The sequence below is a fragment of the Saccoglossus kowalevskii genome, chromosome 10, assembly GCF_978046115.1.
Source record: "Saccoglossus kowalevskii chromosome 10, keSacKowa6.1, whole genome shotgun sequence".
Taxonomy (NCBI): domain Eukaryota; kingdom Metazoa; phylum Hemichordata; class Enteropneusta; family Harrimaniidae; genus Saccoglossus; species Saccoglossus kowalevskii.
The window spans coordinates 16,906,528-16,925,660 of NC_140650.1; the positions used below are offsets into that span (position 1 = coordinate 16,906,528).

Genomic DNA, 19,133 nt, shown 5'->3' on the forward strand with positions numbered 1-19,133 from the left:
CTTCTGAACTCAGTTGAGGGCATGTAAACACCTCCTATGCTCTCTGATCCTAATTAGATCCTGTTAGCCAATCAAACTACTGTTTGCCTGTCAGGAGACTCAGTGTCGAAACCTTGAGATTCATTGCACTCAACTTCACTAAGGATGGGAGGATGGATGACTTCATCACTATGAAATCACCAGCCCAGCAACGCTATGTACTTAGGATTATCCAGCTGTAATCTTACCATGAATTCGGGGCTGTCTACTCCCAACATGAAAGGTCTGACTTTTTGCATCTGTGTCAGCCCCAAGCTACATCTTACTAGTTTTGATACTTTAATATCGGGCGGTAGAAGAAGACGTAGAAGGGCTGTTAGCGCACCACTGGGATCTACATCTTCATCACAAAAATGCATTTCACACGGTATACGAGCAAATCATCCAGACTTGGTGGGTATTTCTCTGTACTTGTAATTCTAAGAATGTAACATATGCTTAGATATTGCATAATTCCATCCACCGTTTTGAAAGTTTTGCTTGTAGTGTCATCAACTGAGTTTTTTTTTTTTTTTTTTTATCAGTCTCCGCAGTCAGTAGTACTTATATTTTATAGTCTGCCTTTGCTGAGATGGATATCCTCTTTCAGCTAGTGGTAGTCCAATTATCGTATCTTGTTCAATTTCCTTATAATAACAACAATTAGTTTCACTATAAACTGTTTCAGCTGGAATCTAATATGCACCAGTTTCTATTACTTTTTGTGTATATTTTGCTTTTGTTTTATAAAAATGTTGCATGCCATACAGCCAAATGTCACCTATAATGTGTGGGGGTAATTTGTGTTGTACCTAGTGTGTTACAATGTCACCTTTTATGGTCTAGTCCAAAAAACATTAAACACATTCTTTTTTTGAGTTCCTCCCTTTTACAATATAGCTCAGTATTCATATACAAGGCAGAATTTGATTCAATGAAAAAACCTCTCTCAAAATAAGCTGCTCTCTGATTGGTCTAGCTATTAGATGTAATGGTTTGAGTAGCCAATCAGACACAATCTTTTATTATCAAAGTAGCCTCCCATTGACTCTACAGTGAATATTGAGTAGATTTGAAGACTTTGGTTCAAAGTACTTTTGTAAGCTCTAAAAGAGGTGTAAAGCAGTATGATGCAGCTTAATTTAAGCAGAGATTATCTCTTATTTGTGAGATCCACAGGTCACACCTACATCCTGGTAAATTTGGGGGTATAACTGCACTGTTTGTGTGGAAGTGAACATTTCTCTAGGGTCCTATGAGTGTTAGTGACTTTTGCGAAATAATGTTTTTGCAAATATCGTATTATTTTGGCCATGAACATTTCTAGCAGTAAAAATTAAATGGTTTACAGTGAGCTTTAGTTCAGAATGTATTGATTGGACAAATAAACAAAACTCCAAAAATTCTGTAGTGATATTTTAATTTAAAAAAAAAGAAATAATACTTGAATGTGTTTTCAATGTGGTCCATTTAAAATACAGTTAAGGGATTGACCATAAGTGACTTTGCGGGGAGGGGTGATTTAGAAAGAAAAATCTGTACAGAAAAAAAACAAAAAAAACATGAACTTTAATGAAGAAAAAAAAAATGGTTGCTTTAACATAATCCTGAAAACAAAAATTGAGCTCAAAAATGAAGAATAGGATTATGTTGATCAAAATATGATCAAACTGAGGTGGGCGCGATTTTTTTTATTATCTCCCCTCTCTGAGTTTAACCAAATTTCAACACGTAACATGTTTTCAGAGATTTAGAAAATAAGTGGATCATGTAGTGCAAGTACAACTGATATGGTGTGAATTTAGTGACATTGTTTTTGTATACTGCCAGGATAGTGCCTGTTGCACCCCAGTGTTTGGTTTCAAATTAACAACTTATTTACACTCTCTACAAAGTATGGTGACATCTCACTATAGTGAATCATGTATACAAAATACCCTGACCTACATGGGGTATCATCCAACATCTGTTTTTTACTATGGTGAGAGTGCAATGCCTCAAAACTACTGTTTGTCAAGTTTGTTTTATCACATGAAATTGAATCTGGCTTGTGATACTGATCCTTTTGGTATTTAATGGTATTGATTGAGGCATGTAGACTCATTTTCCTTGATGGTCTTGTAATAGATGATTATAGTGACAGCCCTGTCCCATATATCATAAGTATCCAAATTTGAGGTTTTTATGATGTCTTACCTTTACATTATTGCATGATAATGTAAATCTCTACACAAGTAAATTCATTTCAACAAAAAGCTCTCAAATTTAAAATCTGTCTAATTTTGATGGTAGTGATTCATATAGCAATAAGAATAAAGTCTCTCTGCTTCATCCACACATTATCTTGTCATAGACGTCTCATCCAATAGTGTTGTTGTAGATTCATTATTCTTAAATTTGTATGCAGTATGTTTTTGGCTGTGCATATGTATTTGGTGCAGCTTTTATCATTTTGGTTCATTAGTGCTTTACAAGCCTATATAACATACTGTTAAATACTTAATTGTCGCTTCTAATTTATTTTTGCTACTTTTGCTGAAGGAATGATTCATTGAAAATAAAATCCAGTTAGATGCTTTTTGTTTCTATATTTTACATTCTCAACTCTTCAACAATCAGTGAAAATGAACTCCACACAAAACACCCAAAAAATCTTTTCAGGGAAAATTAATTCCAGGATAAAATAAAATATTTCAAGTACATGTTTATGGAGTTTTTATGTGATCTACAATGTGTTCCTTTTATTTTAATGTCCGGATGTACATTTTGCAGCCCAAGGTTATGCAGCATGCCGAGGGCCACAAAAGCCTCTCCATAAAGGTTTTATCATATACCTGTGTAGGTTCCACTAAAAAGAAATGTAATTGCTTCTAAAGTTCATAGTGTGAGTTGATATTTGCATGCTTGTTTCTATAAAAAGATGAGCAAGTGTTCCAACATTCGATATCTACTAATGTAAGTGTAATTTTTTTGAACCAGAATCTGAAATCTCTTGAATGTTGTTAGTTTTCTACTCAAAATATATTTCTTTATCTGGCACTATTTGTATTTGTAGCTACATGGGTGATCAATGTTTTATAAAGGTGAACCCCACAACAAAACAGCATAATTCTCTACTGTCAAAATCGAAACATCAAACCAGCTGAAACTGGTTCAGAGAGCACAGCACTTTAAATGTTAATAGAAATGATTTGGTCAAATATCATCTAACAGGTCTTAGTGTGCTATGCAAAATTGTTAGGGACGACGTCAAAAGATCGATGTCAGATAAAAAACTTATTTCTTTTAGTTTGGGGTGGGGGTTTTTTGACCTCTAAAAGTTTCCATCCTACAAAAACGATTTTATTTTTTAATGAAGTCAAAAAAATCTTGGAGTATTTGTAGTTCGTTTTTTTTCTATCCAATCATGGACAGAAATAACCGAAAAGGGAAAAAAACAGAAAAATGGTTTGGTTCAAGTTTGGTTTGGTCTGTGCGTCAAATGAGGTGCATTTGTAAAATCTTTTTACACCCACCCGACAACCAACTGCTATGCAATACTACTGTCCGATTATCAATTTGTATTTAATGGTGAATGTAGTCTGACGCCATGATCAATATTTATCAATTGAGTTTCAGTGGGGGGTAGGGGGTTTTGGAAAAAAAAACTAAATGAATTAAGTTTTTTATCGGACATCGATCTTTTGACGTCATCCCTTACATAGCTTGCTCATCAGGTATCTCATACCGTTACAAGGCTGGCAATATGAAGTGTATGATAATCCCAATTCTTACCGCTACATGTGTTTGCTGCATGTACACTTCCTCAGTGTCGGCATGATACTGATTATTATTTAAATAATCACTTTTTTAATTTATGATTGGGAATCTCAAATTCAATTCCTTCCTAGGATTGAACTTCTAAAAAAAAACTTTCATATTGGGTGAGTAATTAAATAGTTCGTTAGATAAAAGCCAAGACTTCGATGTCCCCAGCTGCTTTTATTTGCTCATCCTGGTTACTGTATGTAAGACTTGCTTGTGCACTGGACAACTAACAGTAAACTAAGCAATTAGGAACTGCAAACAAACAAATTATTTAATCAATTAGGCAAGTGGGTTTTGTGGATAGATCTGAACATTATCCAGACAATAAAAATCTTCATTGGATTTTTCTTATAAAATCTTTATGTTTTGGGGAAAAAGTTTAAAATATTTCCATTGTACACTAATCTTGAATTTTCTTTAAACGATGTACAAAAGGCAGAAACTTCAAAGAAATGATTGCTAACATTGAAGCAGCTGAACAGCAGCAGTGAATGTGATCAGACAGTGGCATTGACAACACTCTTCCAGGGTCTCGCATTTTAGTGTGAGTTCTTTTTTGGGGCAAATTAAAAAAATATATTTAAAATGAGATCTGACAAGTGCAAGTGGGTTGAAGAACAAGGAATTTTTTTTGTCTGGTCTTAAGTACATCTACTTTAACTACTGCTAATAGACTTGTCTATATTTTCGACCTTCAACTATAGACCACCACTAAGTTTTTAGTGTAGTGTTCAAAAGATAGTGAACTTTTTGTTTATATATATACATACTATAGTTTATTTTGGCTGTTATTTATTTGGATAAAAAACAGATATGGTATGTAGTTCATATGTAATTTCCATGTTCCATGCAGAACAAAAACTCGGAAAATGTGCTTTACGCCAAAGAAAAAAAATTCTATGTTTTTAGTAATAATGTGTTTTATTTTCACTGTCAATGGACTAACTTTTTATTATTTGGTTAATCTATCATGCATTTATTACAAATTAAAAATAATTAAAAAATGGCCACCAAACGCAGTTTTTGATCACACATCTAATGAGCAAAATCATTTTTGTTGTTAACTTTTTTGCCAACATTTATTGATTCACTTTATAACATTCATTGGAATGGATGATAATGGATACAACGCACAGAAAAACAAGACAAAAAGACGAAAAGTTACATGACAAAGCAAAACCCACACACAGGAAATAAACAATTAAAAAAGAAAAGGTGACATTAATACGTCAAATTTTTTATGCAAATAACTTAAAAAACTGCTAAAATTCAGGTATGAGTTTCACTGAATGAATGGAACGGTAAAGTTATCAGAACTGGAATTGTTTTTGTTACTTGGCCATACATGGGCAACAATGTGACTTGAAAACCAGAGATATTTAATGTATGGAAATAAGTCAAGTAATAAAAATTTGAAAAAATCTATTTTCTAGAATCAAATCAACTCATAGTAAATATCATCATAGCAGTTTAAAGTCCTAAAAGTGAGGCCTATTTCAATGACATTATTTCTGACAATATTGTAAAATTTGATCCAGCAGAATATGATCAATAACTGCATCAGTCCACCATTACAAAACCATATTTTGTTCTTCACAGGTACGTCATAGGCAATCAAACCATTAACTTTAAAATTATTAATTGGAAGTATACAAAACCTTTATATTATAAACTGTCACTGAATTTGTCAAAATTTAATAACTTGCAACTACATTTCACAAAAGCTACTGTGACAACTCCATCTACCTGAGCAAACCCAGCAAAATTTCAATTTTGAGATTTTCCCAAGCTTGCAAATGTTGTCAGAAAAATTGTGGTTAAAAAGATACATGTACTAGTATATGAATAATTGTATTTAGATTTGTTTGATTTAAATGTAGATGGTACTAAATATTCGCACTGCTAGTAGGAGAAATAACCATTTTATAATCAGTACCATATTATTCAATAGAAATACGCATCCATGAGAGAACCAACATCTTTTCTATGCAATGTCAATTGTGGTATTTTTTACTTTATTTTCTCTATTTTGTCCTATTAATGTTTTTCTTTTATTTTAATACTTAGTTTTATCATTTTAGTCTTTTGTTATTTGTTATTTTTACCATACTAAACCCCCTGATGGTTTTGGTTGTGTAATAAAGTTATTATTATTATTATTAATCAATTAATAGTGTATCTTCCATAAATGTGCTTATGAGCAAAACATGTTTTGGCAAGATTTTATTAATACTATGCACTTAAGACTGATAGAACAAAATACTCTACCCATATCCCATCTGCTTGTCCTTTCACCCACTCATCTGCCTGGCTGATGTAATTTCTCAGACATGCTTTGTTTGATTTTATCTTGTATAATGGTCATCATAATTGGGCTTGTCAATTAGTTATCATTTTGGCGATATCAATTGGGTGCCTTGTTTTATTTGTAATGTCTGTTCTTCATATCTCAGACACTCTTTGACTAAGCAAGACGTAAGGTACTACATATGCACATTATTATATTAAAATTTTGTTGATTCAACGTTTCTGACTGGTTGCAGATTTTTGCATATACATGTAATATAATAACCAGGCGGCTGTTTCATTCAAACTTCATTATTATAATGTCACTGATTATAACAATGTACCGGTACATAAATTTGTAGCTACGGTAATTAATAGGCACCTATTTTAACCTCATCTAATCAGATCTGCCAATTTTCCCAAATGTTATTGAAACATGGTAAACATTTTTCTGCACTGGTGGAAATAGGGTACAGAATTCAGGAATCAGACAGAATCTTCGTCGATGTCAGATTTTATGTAAGAGCCCCTCAATGAAACAAGGAGTCCAGACACATACAATAATGGAGGGTAGTCAAAACTTTGTCTCAAAAAACTCATAGTAGCAATATTGGAAAGAGATCTTGTGAGTGAAGTGGAAATAAATCTGAAGCATGTATCATAATATGAAGATTCAGTTTGTGGGAGCCAAGTGTGCTCCTTGGGAGCCTGGAGATGATTCTAGTAGCAGCGGACTTTCCAGGGTCCCTACTTCGATCCCTGAGTTCTTGAGATATCAGTGAAACAGATAGGTGCACAACACAGAATGGGCGAACTGTAATACTCATTCACATAGGAGTGACATTTTTAATCCTTCATGTTTGGAGAGAGATTACAGCAGTTGTGTTCACGTTAGTCGGGACCCACTTGGCTCGTGCCGAAATCACGCCCTCATTTGTCGACCTGTTATTTGACTCAGACATGGAAAACATTATGCACATGATGATAATAATAATTGCTATATTGAAATTACATTCATTTGTTATGGTATTTATGAGTCATCGTGCACATGGATGACAAAGAGGATGCGAAAACAATTATTTTTCCTGTAAATGTAGCATTGCAAGAAATTACCAGTTGCAGCAGCACATAAATATGCGTCGATGACAGTTTGCATTCCTTTCACTTAGCTCCATCGTCATGTCATACTAGTATGAATAAGTATATGTTCTCTTAAATTCACCACCAAGGGTGTGTTTTCAGTTCGTGCCAAGCGTTCAGGCAGCAAATCTTTGCACGTGCTGAGTTTCGGCCCGAGTATCTATCAGGAGTTTTTTTCGGCATGTGCCGACTCGACCTCGACTGTTCACACACAAGTTTCGGCAGGTGCTGACTTGGTCCTGAGTCTCTTGGCACATGCTGAGATCTCTTTCGTGAACGCCACTTTTGTTTTCACTGGTTTTTGTCAAGTGAAACAGTTAGTTCTGTTTATCAAAATTGTAAATGTTTGCATGTATTTTATTTAGTGGCAGCTAATTCATATATATGCAGTAGGAATGATATTTAATACACCTTACTTCATGAGAAACTCCAATGCATTTATTGTAGGGTTCGTTAAAACATTTTTATCATTTTACCATAGATACCACATATATATAAGTATGCTACTGATAAAATAGGAATCAATGTATATCTGTAAACAGTCTGTGGAGGGTCTTGTATTCAGTCATGAATGTTGGATATTAATTTTTGGTGTCATAGGTGATGCCATATTATTTACAATATCTAGCATGGTGGAATTCCTTGCGTATTTGATTAAAATTAATAATCGTTATATTTATGCTTGTGTTAATACATGTGTAGACCAGTGTAACATATGGGGAAGGTCGTAATTTTAACTGCTCTTTGTGAATTTAATCTGAGCCCTACCCAAACAGTCAGTATGTATTAAATAAATAAATGGCACCATTTCTACGTCAGCAAAATTATGAAGGAAACTCTGTCCCTTTTGTTACTTATAATTCTACTGTACAAGTAGATGCAGCAATGTTCTGGATTTCTCTTCGTTTCTGCCTTTATAATGTAGTATTATTCTGGTCTGACTTCCTCCAAGGGCTGTAGTCTGAAGTCCTGCAACATAATCATGGTTTTGCTACATGTGTGGAAAAATTACATCTTAGTTAATTTTCATGTTTATTGTTTGTACAGCTAAGTTTTATACCGTATTTACTTTATTCTCGGGGGTGGAGCGACGTCACAGAACGTTCTATGTTGCAAAGACATGCAACACTGTACATGTTCTTCTATGGGCTTCTGAGGAACGACTGTCGAAAAGCTGGTGAGAACAGCTGAAATCAGGAAAACAGCACAAACTCAACTATGAGACAATTCTGATCAAATTTATATACGTGGGTACACTGTTCAGAAGCGTCTCAACAACTTGTCCAAAGCATGTAGTTTTTTGTGACAAAATAAACATATCAGCATGACTCAGAAAAAGCTGCAAGTATAAAAAAAAAATGTCTACACGTTTTGAATTATGTGAAATGAAATATTTTTTGCAATTACAATAATTTGCATAGAAGTAAATAATCTTGAGCTTATTTGCATATGTTAGTAAAATAAATAAATTTGCAGTTTCCCCCAAAAATATTAGTAGAGAAATAGCAGAAACTCAAAATTTATTTGATGTGGCCCCAGTAAGAAATCTGTAGCATGATGGCAAACATCTTTCAACCTCATGACAACTCTTCTTTTTGAGTAAACAAAAGATGCAGGCATGATGAACAAACTGTCAGTTAGACTAGTAAATTAACATGTGGAGATATTTCACGCATCTGAATGACGTAAAAAAACCCTTCACGTGTCTATCATCTCTATTGGAAATTCAAGAGTTGTTATGGCTATATGTTATTCTATTTCAGTATTCTGAGCTTTAGAAGTTTTGACAGAGAACCGATATGAGATGCTCTAGCATTTGCTGTAAAATCATAATATCGTACTTGCTCTATTGAAAATGTACATAAACTAAAAATAATGTGCTGTGTACTGCGTCATCATTCATTAAAGTACATCTATTGTTGATAATAGATTCACGTAGTGTACGTAAGCGTATTCGATACTAGTTAATAGAACAAATACAGTGTATGTATTTTGGGCAAAGATGAATTATCTCGAGTTGATATGAATATGAATTTTGTAGAATCGTAACGTTTCTTATAAAAGTCTTAATTATGTATAGGTCAATGAACTCATATTCTTAGTAGCCGATTTGTGGCTTTATGTTAAAGCGTGGCAGTTGTCGTGCTGTGCATGTGTGACATTTGTGTTGATAAACATTGATTTTCCCATAATGCAATGCACTCTTCTAATGGAAATCACAAGTATAAGTTTTTAACTGGACGCGACTTGCACTAATTACTATCAGTGACTCCTTTGCTACTTTCCAGCCTCCTTAAAAAATGCTTAACTAAGGCTTTGTAACGTCTCAGTTTGCACTCGTTGATTTGCGCAACAGTCAAAATCGCCATCCTTGTTTATATGAGACCCATATATCTCAGGCATGCGTGGCACGACGACTACCGCCCTTTAAACATTTGAATGTAAGCGTCAACATTTTGGTTCTTTCATAAAACCTACAAAGTTTCTATATTTGTCAACAGTTTCGAGCAGCCAATGAGAAAATATGTTCATTTGCTTCAAAATTAATAATTTAAAAGAAATTAACAAAAAATAGCCTTTTCGAGTACTTATTTGGAACGTATTTGAAGCTCTGCAGTGGAAGAAACCCAAAATGGGTCAAGATTTTGGAAAAATACTAAAGTTTGTTTACATAATAAATGAAACCTGCTGAGAATTATTCGATCAGGACGAGGTGCGATGCGACGACCACCGTCCTTCAAGATACCTCTTTGTTGCCGTACATGTATATATTATAGTTTCATAATGTCTGCATAGCTGGTGGTGACTTGCTTCATAATGTAAACTTGTAGTCTAAATTTCAGCACATTGACATTCGTTTCATGTACACAATGTGCATGTAATTCTTTTCAATGTTAATTAATTACTTTGAAATTGTTTAAACTGAAATAAGCTAATTGAAGAAATGTTGCTCGAATTGTACACACATAAAATACTGAAGTATGTGATCAGCATACTTACAGTGATTGCTGTGAGTTGCCTGCAGCAACATCGCTAGATTCAATTACATTAAGCAGTTCAATCCTGCTACTGTTTAATTACTCCATAGGGAACATTAAGCAAACATGTTAAACAATTTGTCATAAAGTTGTGGCTCATTAAATTGCATTTTCACATTAGTCTTCAATTCTTGGTCAAATCTCACCAATGTTTAAAAATTTTTTTTGCTCAGTTTTTTCTGGTTGTATTCTCTACATGTGATAATATTAATATTCAGTCTCATCTGCTGACTTCTTACTTAATACTGTAGAATACTTTATTTTTACTTGGAATAAATTTTCACTATTTTCGCTTAAGGAATGATTCAGGAAAAATAAAATAAAGTCTTTTCAGCGAAAATTAACTCCAGCTAAAATAAAGTATTTTACAGTACTTGTTTATATTACATTCTGTCCTGCAGCAAACAGTATCAGATGGAAACTGTTGATTCAGTTCTGTCTTGTTGCATAATTTTTTCCTTCACTTTTGTTCTGTCCCCCTTGAGTTGAAGCTGAATCAAATACTCAATTACATACATTAGATATTTGCAACAGTGAATAAATGTCCTCAGTGGAGTACTCACTGTACTAGTGTGTCCAATTTTCTGAAAACTGCTATTATTACATTACCAAAAAAGGTTTGCATATCGAGCATGTGGTCCAAGTTTTATTTTAAACAAAAGAAATTGCTCCATCTCATAGCAACAATACATTTTCTATTTGTGGTGTGATACATACTATTGCGGCCTATCAAATTGTTACATCAATATTGATTCACACAAAAGTGTATGAACATATTTTTTTTGAAAACATGCAAAAAAGAACCTATTTGAAATTATTTCTATAAGAATGGCTCACAAATCGCCATTTTCACCATAGGAACCAATGGTAAATGGTCCACAAATCGCCTTTCTCACCATAGGAACCAATGGTAAACGGTCCACAAATCGCCATTTTCACCATAGGAACCAATGGTAAATGGCTCACAAATTGCCTTTCTCACCATAGGAACCAATGGTAAATGGCTCATAAATTGCCTTTCTTACCATAGGAACCAATGGTAAATGGCTCACAAATCATCATTTTCACCATAGGAACCAATGGTAAATGGCTCACAAATTGCCTTTCTCACCATAGGAACCAATGGTAAATGGCTCATAAATTGCCTTTCTCACCATAGGAACCAATGGTAAATGGCTCACAAATCATCATTTTCACCATAGGAACCAATGGTAAATGGCTCACAAATTGCCTTTCTCACCATAGAAACCAATGGTAAATGGTCCACAAATCGTCATTTTCACCATAGGAACCAATGGTAAATGGCTCACAAATAGCCTTTCTCACCATAGGAACCAATGGTAAATGGTCCACAAATCGTCATTTTCACCATAGGAACCAATGGTAAATGGCTCACAATCGTCATTTTCACCATAGGAACCAATGGTAAATGGCTCGCAAATCGCCTTTCTCACCATAGGAACCAATGGTAAATGGTCCACAAATCGTCATTTTCACCATAGGAACCAATGATAAATGGCTAACAATCGTCATTTTCACCATAGGAATCAATGGTAAATGGCTCACAAATCGCCTTTCTCACCATAGGAACCAATGGTAAATGGTCCACAAATCATCATTTTCACCATAGAAACCAATGGTAAATGGCTCACAAATCGCCTTTCTCACCATAGGAACCAATGGTAAATGGTCCACAAATCGTCATTTTTACCATAGGAACCAATGGTAAATGGCTCACAAAAATTACCATTTTCATAGTTTGACACATATTTTGTGCATCAAATAGTTTGGTGGTCATAATTTATTGTTTAAAGTAGATTTTGTGAGCAACATCATAAAAAAAAGCCATATGATAAAAGTCAAGAAAATCTGGCGATAAGGTTTAATGGTAGCCAACTTTTATAACTTGCTGCACTCTCATTTGGTGACTTTTAAAGGGTAGTGGTCACCAGGCAACTCACATTCAAACTTCATGTATTGAACTTTACATACATTGTACATATCAAATGGAGCTAACAAGACACATTTTGACAACTACTGCCTGTTGAGTGTCAATTGAAAGTAGAAAACAAAAATGTTACTAATTCATCATCCTCTCCGATACCCTTGATGCGATTCAGATCTTTGCAACAAAACTTCACATTCAGTGTGTAAACTATGTGATGCATTTAGGGAAGGTACAGAGCCAATGTAAAAAATGAGCAGTTTCTGCAATTATTAATCTTTTCACCACCAGTTCCTTTTATCATCACAAATCCACAGAATAGTACAGTTAATAGCCTGCACTTTCCTTTCAAAAGATTAAGACTAAAAATAGCCAAATTTTGTGAGTAAAAACTGGGCTTCATTTTCTGAAATATTGAAGAATGTAAAAAAAAAGTGCAGAAAAAGTTTGGCCTGAAAAGGTTATTAATAGTTTTTTAGGAATCAGAATTTTTGGTGGGTGGAGATATACTGGGTACTTTTTATTGATGGACAGGTATCACATGCTATTCCCATCACTATCCTAGGTAGGAGGAAATAGATGCATGGGGAGGTGTACATGTGTAGTAGAGGTTGAGTAATTTTTGATTGGAAATTACCTGATATGCATGGAATGCATCAACCCTAAATTTGTTTCCAAACCAAATACAGTGTATTAGATAAGGACACTCATCCTGATACACAAAAAAATCTCATTTGTGATGAAGCTAAATTATCTTATGATTTACTGCACGATAATGCTAACTCAAGCTCTGTCCCAGTCCTGATCATCAAACACGATTTTGGCTGCATTTAAATTCCGCGTCCTTTTCGATACGAGTCCCATGTGACCTTTACAATGCATGTACAATACATTGTTTATATACACTAATTATGAGTGTACAGTGATTTGTTGACATGATATAGAGATCTCAAAATATCCCTCGAATAATGTACAGTATTCTGGAGAGTTCAGACTGTCACTATAACTATAGAATATACATCAACTAGAAATAAAACTCATGGATTAGTATTTGGAGAATGGCCAATAAAGTGAGTACGTGCTTGGCAGTAAGACTCAACAAGAATCTTCTATAATACTGGAGGTGATCGACAATTTTAACAATACTTGTTTCCAGACCAGTTGACAGAGTAACTTTGTATATCTGATTAGTTTTTGATTGTACATGTATATAAAGTAATTCCTTATTATAATGTCAAAGCGGCTCATAATAAGCTTACAGTCGAATACCTGACTAATTACTTGACAACAAATATGTGAAAATTGAAAACTGTATAATATTCTCATTTTCGTGGTGCTCAGTTGCACAGGTTTCACTGTATTTTTCTGTAAGAATGAACTTTTTATATTGACCAACATGGAAGTAAGAGGCTAAATTTAAAGATCAGTGTTTTATCGCATTTAGATTTAGTAAAAATTCTAACTTGTAAATTTATACAGACACTGTTTCATGCAAATAAATGCCTTGCTGAAATTTGCTATAAAACAGACTTGTTACAGTTTTATATAAACTGTAAATAAGCTTGTTGATTCCAATACATCAAATATAGTTTATATTATTGGAATTTGTCCCAGTGCCCTTAAAAATAATTATTTATTTTTCTCACAATTGGCAATTAGGTTTGTTCATAACAGTTATTGCAAGTCCAAATTTAACCCACAAGTGTGATAGTTTCAGTATAAACTAAAAATAAGAAACTGAAATTTTCGTGCATGCAATGTCATGTATTGTTCTGTTAGAAGCTTATGTGCTTACAAAAATTACTGACTGAAGTGTTTTTATGGTGACTCAGTATACAACCAATGTGATGTTTGTATGCACTTCTATTTGAGCAAATATGGTACTGTAAAAGGGTTAATTGTTTTCTGGGTTTTAATTTTGCTTATTTTGCTGACTGGAAAATGCGCTAAACTAAAACCCAGTGAATATTTAAAATTTAGCATAAAACACATTACCTAAATGATAAAACCGCAAATTTAAAATCCATTGAATATGCCTGAAATGCTAAATCAGTGAAATTTAAACTCAGTGAAAATTAATTCGTTTACAGTACATGTATTTGAAGAATTGCCTGTGTGTGTTTACTTGTAGACCTCAATACAGCAATTCTACTGGAACCTGTTATATATGGGGCACGTTCGTTCCATGGTGCAAATAAGATTGATAGAGCATACAAAGTATTCCATCCGCTCTGGTATTTGTGCTGGTCATGCTAAATATTGTGTTCACTCCTAGAGAGTTGCAGTTCTTCATAGTTTGTTATCTAAACTGTGTAATACTTTATTTTCGCTGAAGGAATGATTCAGTGAAAATAAAATCCAGCGAATATACTTTTTTCCCTATATTTTACAATCAACTCATCAAAAATTAGTGAAAATAAATTCCATACAAAACACCAACAAGTGTTTTCAGCCAAAATTAATTCCAGCGAAAATATTTTACAGTAAATTACACAAATGTCATGTTTATTCAACCACCATTGTATACCACTTTACATGTTGCATGCACAGAGTTCTTGCTGAAATGTCAAACATCCAAAACGAAAAAGTTGACATGTTCCTTTCCTTCATTTCTCTCTAATTAATGACTTGCTCACACATGTATTTATATATTCAAGTTTTAATAGTTTGCCCTGTGTTGAAGGGTGGCAGTTGTCATACAGCATGTGTTTCACATTGTATGTAAACAAGCAATGTATTTTCATGTGTTGCATACGTTCCATAGGGACCATATTGAATACCCCCTTTAAAACACTGGGAATATATCCACTTCATAGGTTTTGGGATGCCAGTATATCAATCTTCTTTGAGCATCATAATTTCTCCCGCCAAAAGCATACCTTTATAGCAAATATTCAGAAAGTGGTGATCAGTGTGTTTACTGGAATTAAATATTTTTTTTTTCCCCCCACTTAGGTGTAGTATATCTAAGTGACATTAATCATCGTCCAAATTAATGCATCTGTATATGCTATCATCTTACAAATTTGTTAGGCACATACAGGATCGTCCTGGAAACTCCTCAATAATTATTATGCAAATATCATGCAAAGTAGTATGTTAATATCTGTCAAATTTGTATCTACATGTATATATCATAAACAATTATTATGTAATCATATCATATGAGTTTATTATTATACTGAAATGATTTTATACTATATATTAAAAACCATAATATTGTGAACACCAAGTCAGTCTTTCACAAAGTTTTTTTTATGTTTATTTAATCCAAATTAAGAAGGAAATTGTGAAAACATACATTGGAATTTCCAAATTCATTTTTTGTAGGAAAATTGGTGTTCGGTGCATAGGTTGTACATGTGTTGAGTGCCTTTACTTTAAAAGTATTGGCAATCTCTGGAACTCTGTTACCAGATCATTGGCATACCTGAGCATGTCCACTAAAGGGAGGTTTAATCACAAATTCGTCAACATTACGTGACATTATGCAAATTATAAAGGTATTTGACCAGTACAGTAACTCAACCTGGGCTTCTGTAGTGAATAACAATACTATAAAACATAGTGTATGCATTGAAGTGTGACAAAGGCTTTCTTTTCATGCCAATGAGGTGGATATAAGGTCTGTGAGCAAGTTACTACAACAGGGACACGCCCACTTTACAATGGCTTTAAGTAAACCCCAAGTTGCTTTCCATTCATTCATTCATTCACTTACTGAAGCAATGTGCAAACAAGATTGTTCTATCACGGACGACGTCTGTAAGATAATTACTGTCTGTCCAGTTTATATCCTGTGTAGCTATATCTTGTGTCATCTAAAAATTTAAAACCATGGTCAGTCTTTTTTTATTTTATGTAAAATGCCACGTGTCTTTTTCAGTGACAGTGCATGTACTGATACCGTACTTGTACACAGAGTGATGAAAAGGCTTCCATTGTTAAAGCCTTGATTTGTTCAATGCATTCTCACAGTTTACACATGGTGCATTCTTTGAGTTGCTGAGGCTTTATTTAACCTGAGCAGCCGGAAGTTGATTTGTTCTTTAGTTGAACTTATCATTGTAGTACTGATATCATATCAATTTATGTTATGTCTAATATCATGTTTCAGCTCCAGCAATTAATAGTGAGTGGGGAGATTCCATGTCCTCAAGAAGAGGCCATCAATTTAGCTGGCCTACAGTTGAATATCGAAGAGCTGTGGGAATCCAAGATCAAGTCAGATGAAGACAAATCTACACAGGACGAAAACTGCGACACTGGAGGAGACAAGATGAGGGAAGGTGTGAGGCATTTTGCAACGGCTGATACATCGTTAATTGATGTTGAATCAAGTGAGAGCAATGGCAAATCAAGAGAAAGGACAGACTTTGTGAATGAAATGTTGGAAGTAAGTCCGGTTAAACAACGCAAACAACCTGCTGCTAAATCAGGAGCATTCCATTTGCCATGCCAAAATACAGCTAGATCAAAACAGGACGAGTTACTGTCATATAGTCGATACTTAGGCTGGGAGAGCAGCCGTGAGAAGGCGAGAGTGTTACGCGAAAAAGCCAAAGTGAAGTCAATTGCTTTAAAGAAAGATAAACTGCATGGTTATTTACCACCAGGCTATATTGAAATTAAAAATATTGCCAAACTTGTGAAACGACAATATCATAAATATGGCGAGTTGATGGGAATGGAAGCTGACCAAGTTAGTGCTGAACGACGTGCAAAACAAATATATGTGCGCATGTGTATGGATTTGCCTGGATATAACTGTAAAGTGTATTTCGTCAAGGAACTTTTTGGATCAAAGTTTTCTAAGACGGTAAGCTGGATTTATTTAAATTTTATTAGTCATGAAATAATCACACAACTATTCATCAGCTAAATCGCCTTGTATATATGTATATGTCTATGATCAAGCTCTCAAATTTTAAGGCAAGAAAATACATAATTTGTTTCTGGTCACTGTTTTCGTCAATTCTGAAGGGGGCTGGCCGCTCACAATTTTTTGTTTTGTTTCTTGCCTGAACACTGCAAAAAAAAAAAAAGTAATAGTAATAAAAAGGTGGACCACGTACTGTACCATTTTTTTGGAACATCTCAGAACCAAAAACAATTCTTCTTATGCTTGTTGTTTTGAGCAGTATACATTTGGGGGGGGGGACTTCTAGTGAAATTACTTTACTGTGTCACCATAGAATTCATAACAATTTCTGGTTGCTGATTTAAATATTCGCATGATACATACTGTTGATGGGTAAACATTGCAGACCAACCTCAAATGAGCCTGTGTACTAATAAGATATGACATACATGCAAACCCATTAATTTTAACCTTTTCACCACCAGACTTTCTCGCCTAAATTTGTTTGCACATTTTTCGTATATTCTTCAATATTTCTGAAAATGAACCATAATTTTAGAGCCAATGGACAAAATTTGAGTTAATTTCAGTTTTTACTTAAAAATTTTGCTATTTTTGTCCTAATCTTCTATAGGAAAGTGCAGACTATAAACAAGACTATTTTGTGAATTTGTGATAAAAAGAGGGAACTGGTTGTTAAAATACACTGCTCACCTGTATACATCAGACAGATTGTGTTTATATTTTAAATAGAATAATTAATCACAGACCTTTTCTAATCTCACCTTAAATCTAAGCCTAATCTCACTCAAATCTACCTAACAGATTAAAATATCAACAACAACTTATTATTTAATAGCTTGAGGGAAACAATAGTGTGATAGTGCAGTCCCAGACCTTTTCTGCATTATTTCAGCATATTTTAGGGTTGTTTTTAATTAAAACTAACATTGCATTAAAGAAAATTAATTGCATCAATAATTGGTGCATTTATAGGGATTAAGAGGTTTCTCTGTAATATTTTATACTTTTAATAAAAGAATATGTGCTTGGCTTGCCATGCATTTGCGCAATATTGGTCCTATATACCTAAACATAAATGGCAACTTAGAGTACTGCACAGATCATGAGTACATAAAAACTTTAGCAAGATTTAATAACAATGTAATTGATTTGACTGCATCACATTCAGATCAAAACTGGTTTGTGATCTCATTTGATTGCTGGGCAGATAAATGAGCACAAACAAATTAACCAATTAAGATTTAATAACTATATAATTCTAGGAATAATTTAACTGCATCAAATTCAGATCAAAACTCATTTGTGAATTCATTTGAGTGCTTTGCAGATCAATGAGTGCAAAAAAAAAAAACTTACAAAAGTTAAATAACTGTGTAATTCCAAGGATGATTTAGCTGTTTCGCATCCAGATCTAACATCTCAGTTGTGCTTGCACTGGGAAAGCATAAAAAATTGTAAAAAGATCAATATTTATCAACACTAATCTTGCACATGGGGGGGGGGGGGGGGGGGTCACAGTGACCACTGCCCTTTAAATATAATAACAGATGCTCTACTACATATACTTGTGCTCCACAAAAACTGTGGGTCTTTTGTTGAATTTAATTATCAGAGCTTGGACAACTAGGACATTGTTTGAATAAAGTAAATGAACCTCACTGAATGACATCACAAAACTTTCATGTTGTGATTCACAGCACAACAGCTGAAATACATATACCATACTTGTTCTATTAGAAGTGCATCCCAAATAGAAGCGCATTAAAAACTTTTGTAGATGTCTTAGTGGTGAAAAATTAGAACTGGTTTCTAGGGGTACTAGGGTCCCCACGATTCCCGATTATATTTGCACCAGGAGTGCTGTCGAGCAGAACTTATCATATGAGTGATTGTCCGTCCATGTCAACTTTTTACTTTTTTTGACTTCTTCTTGAATACTACAAGTCTGATTGCTTTGATTCTTGGTGTATGTACCTTAGGTAGAACTCTCTTAGATTTGTTCATTTCGTGATGA

General features: G+C 34.0%; 1 protein-coding gene across 1 annotated transcript in view; it reads left to right on the forward strand.

Moving 5' to 3' along the window:
• Positions 1-19,133, forward strand: part of LOC102809018 (1-phosphatidylinositol 4,5-bisphosphate phosphodiesterase epsilon-1-like) — a 116,548-nt gene that overhangs the window by 44,543 nt on the left and 52,872 nt on the right. Inside the window, exon 7 of the mRNA XM_085504598.1 lies at positions 16,352-17,111. Coding sequence (XP_085360724.1) covers positions 16,352-17,111 — 760 coding nt within the window. The remainder of the gene's footprint in view (positions 1-16,351; positions 17,112-19,133) is intronic.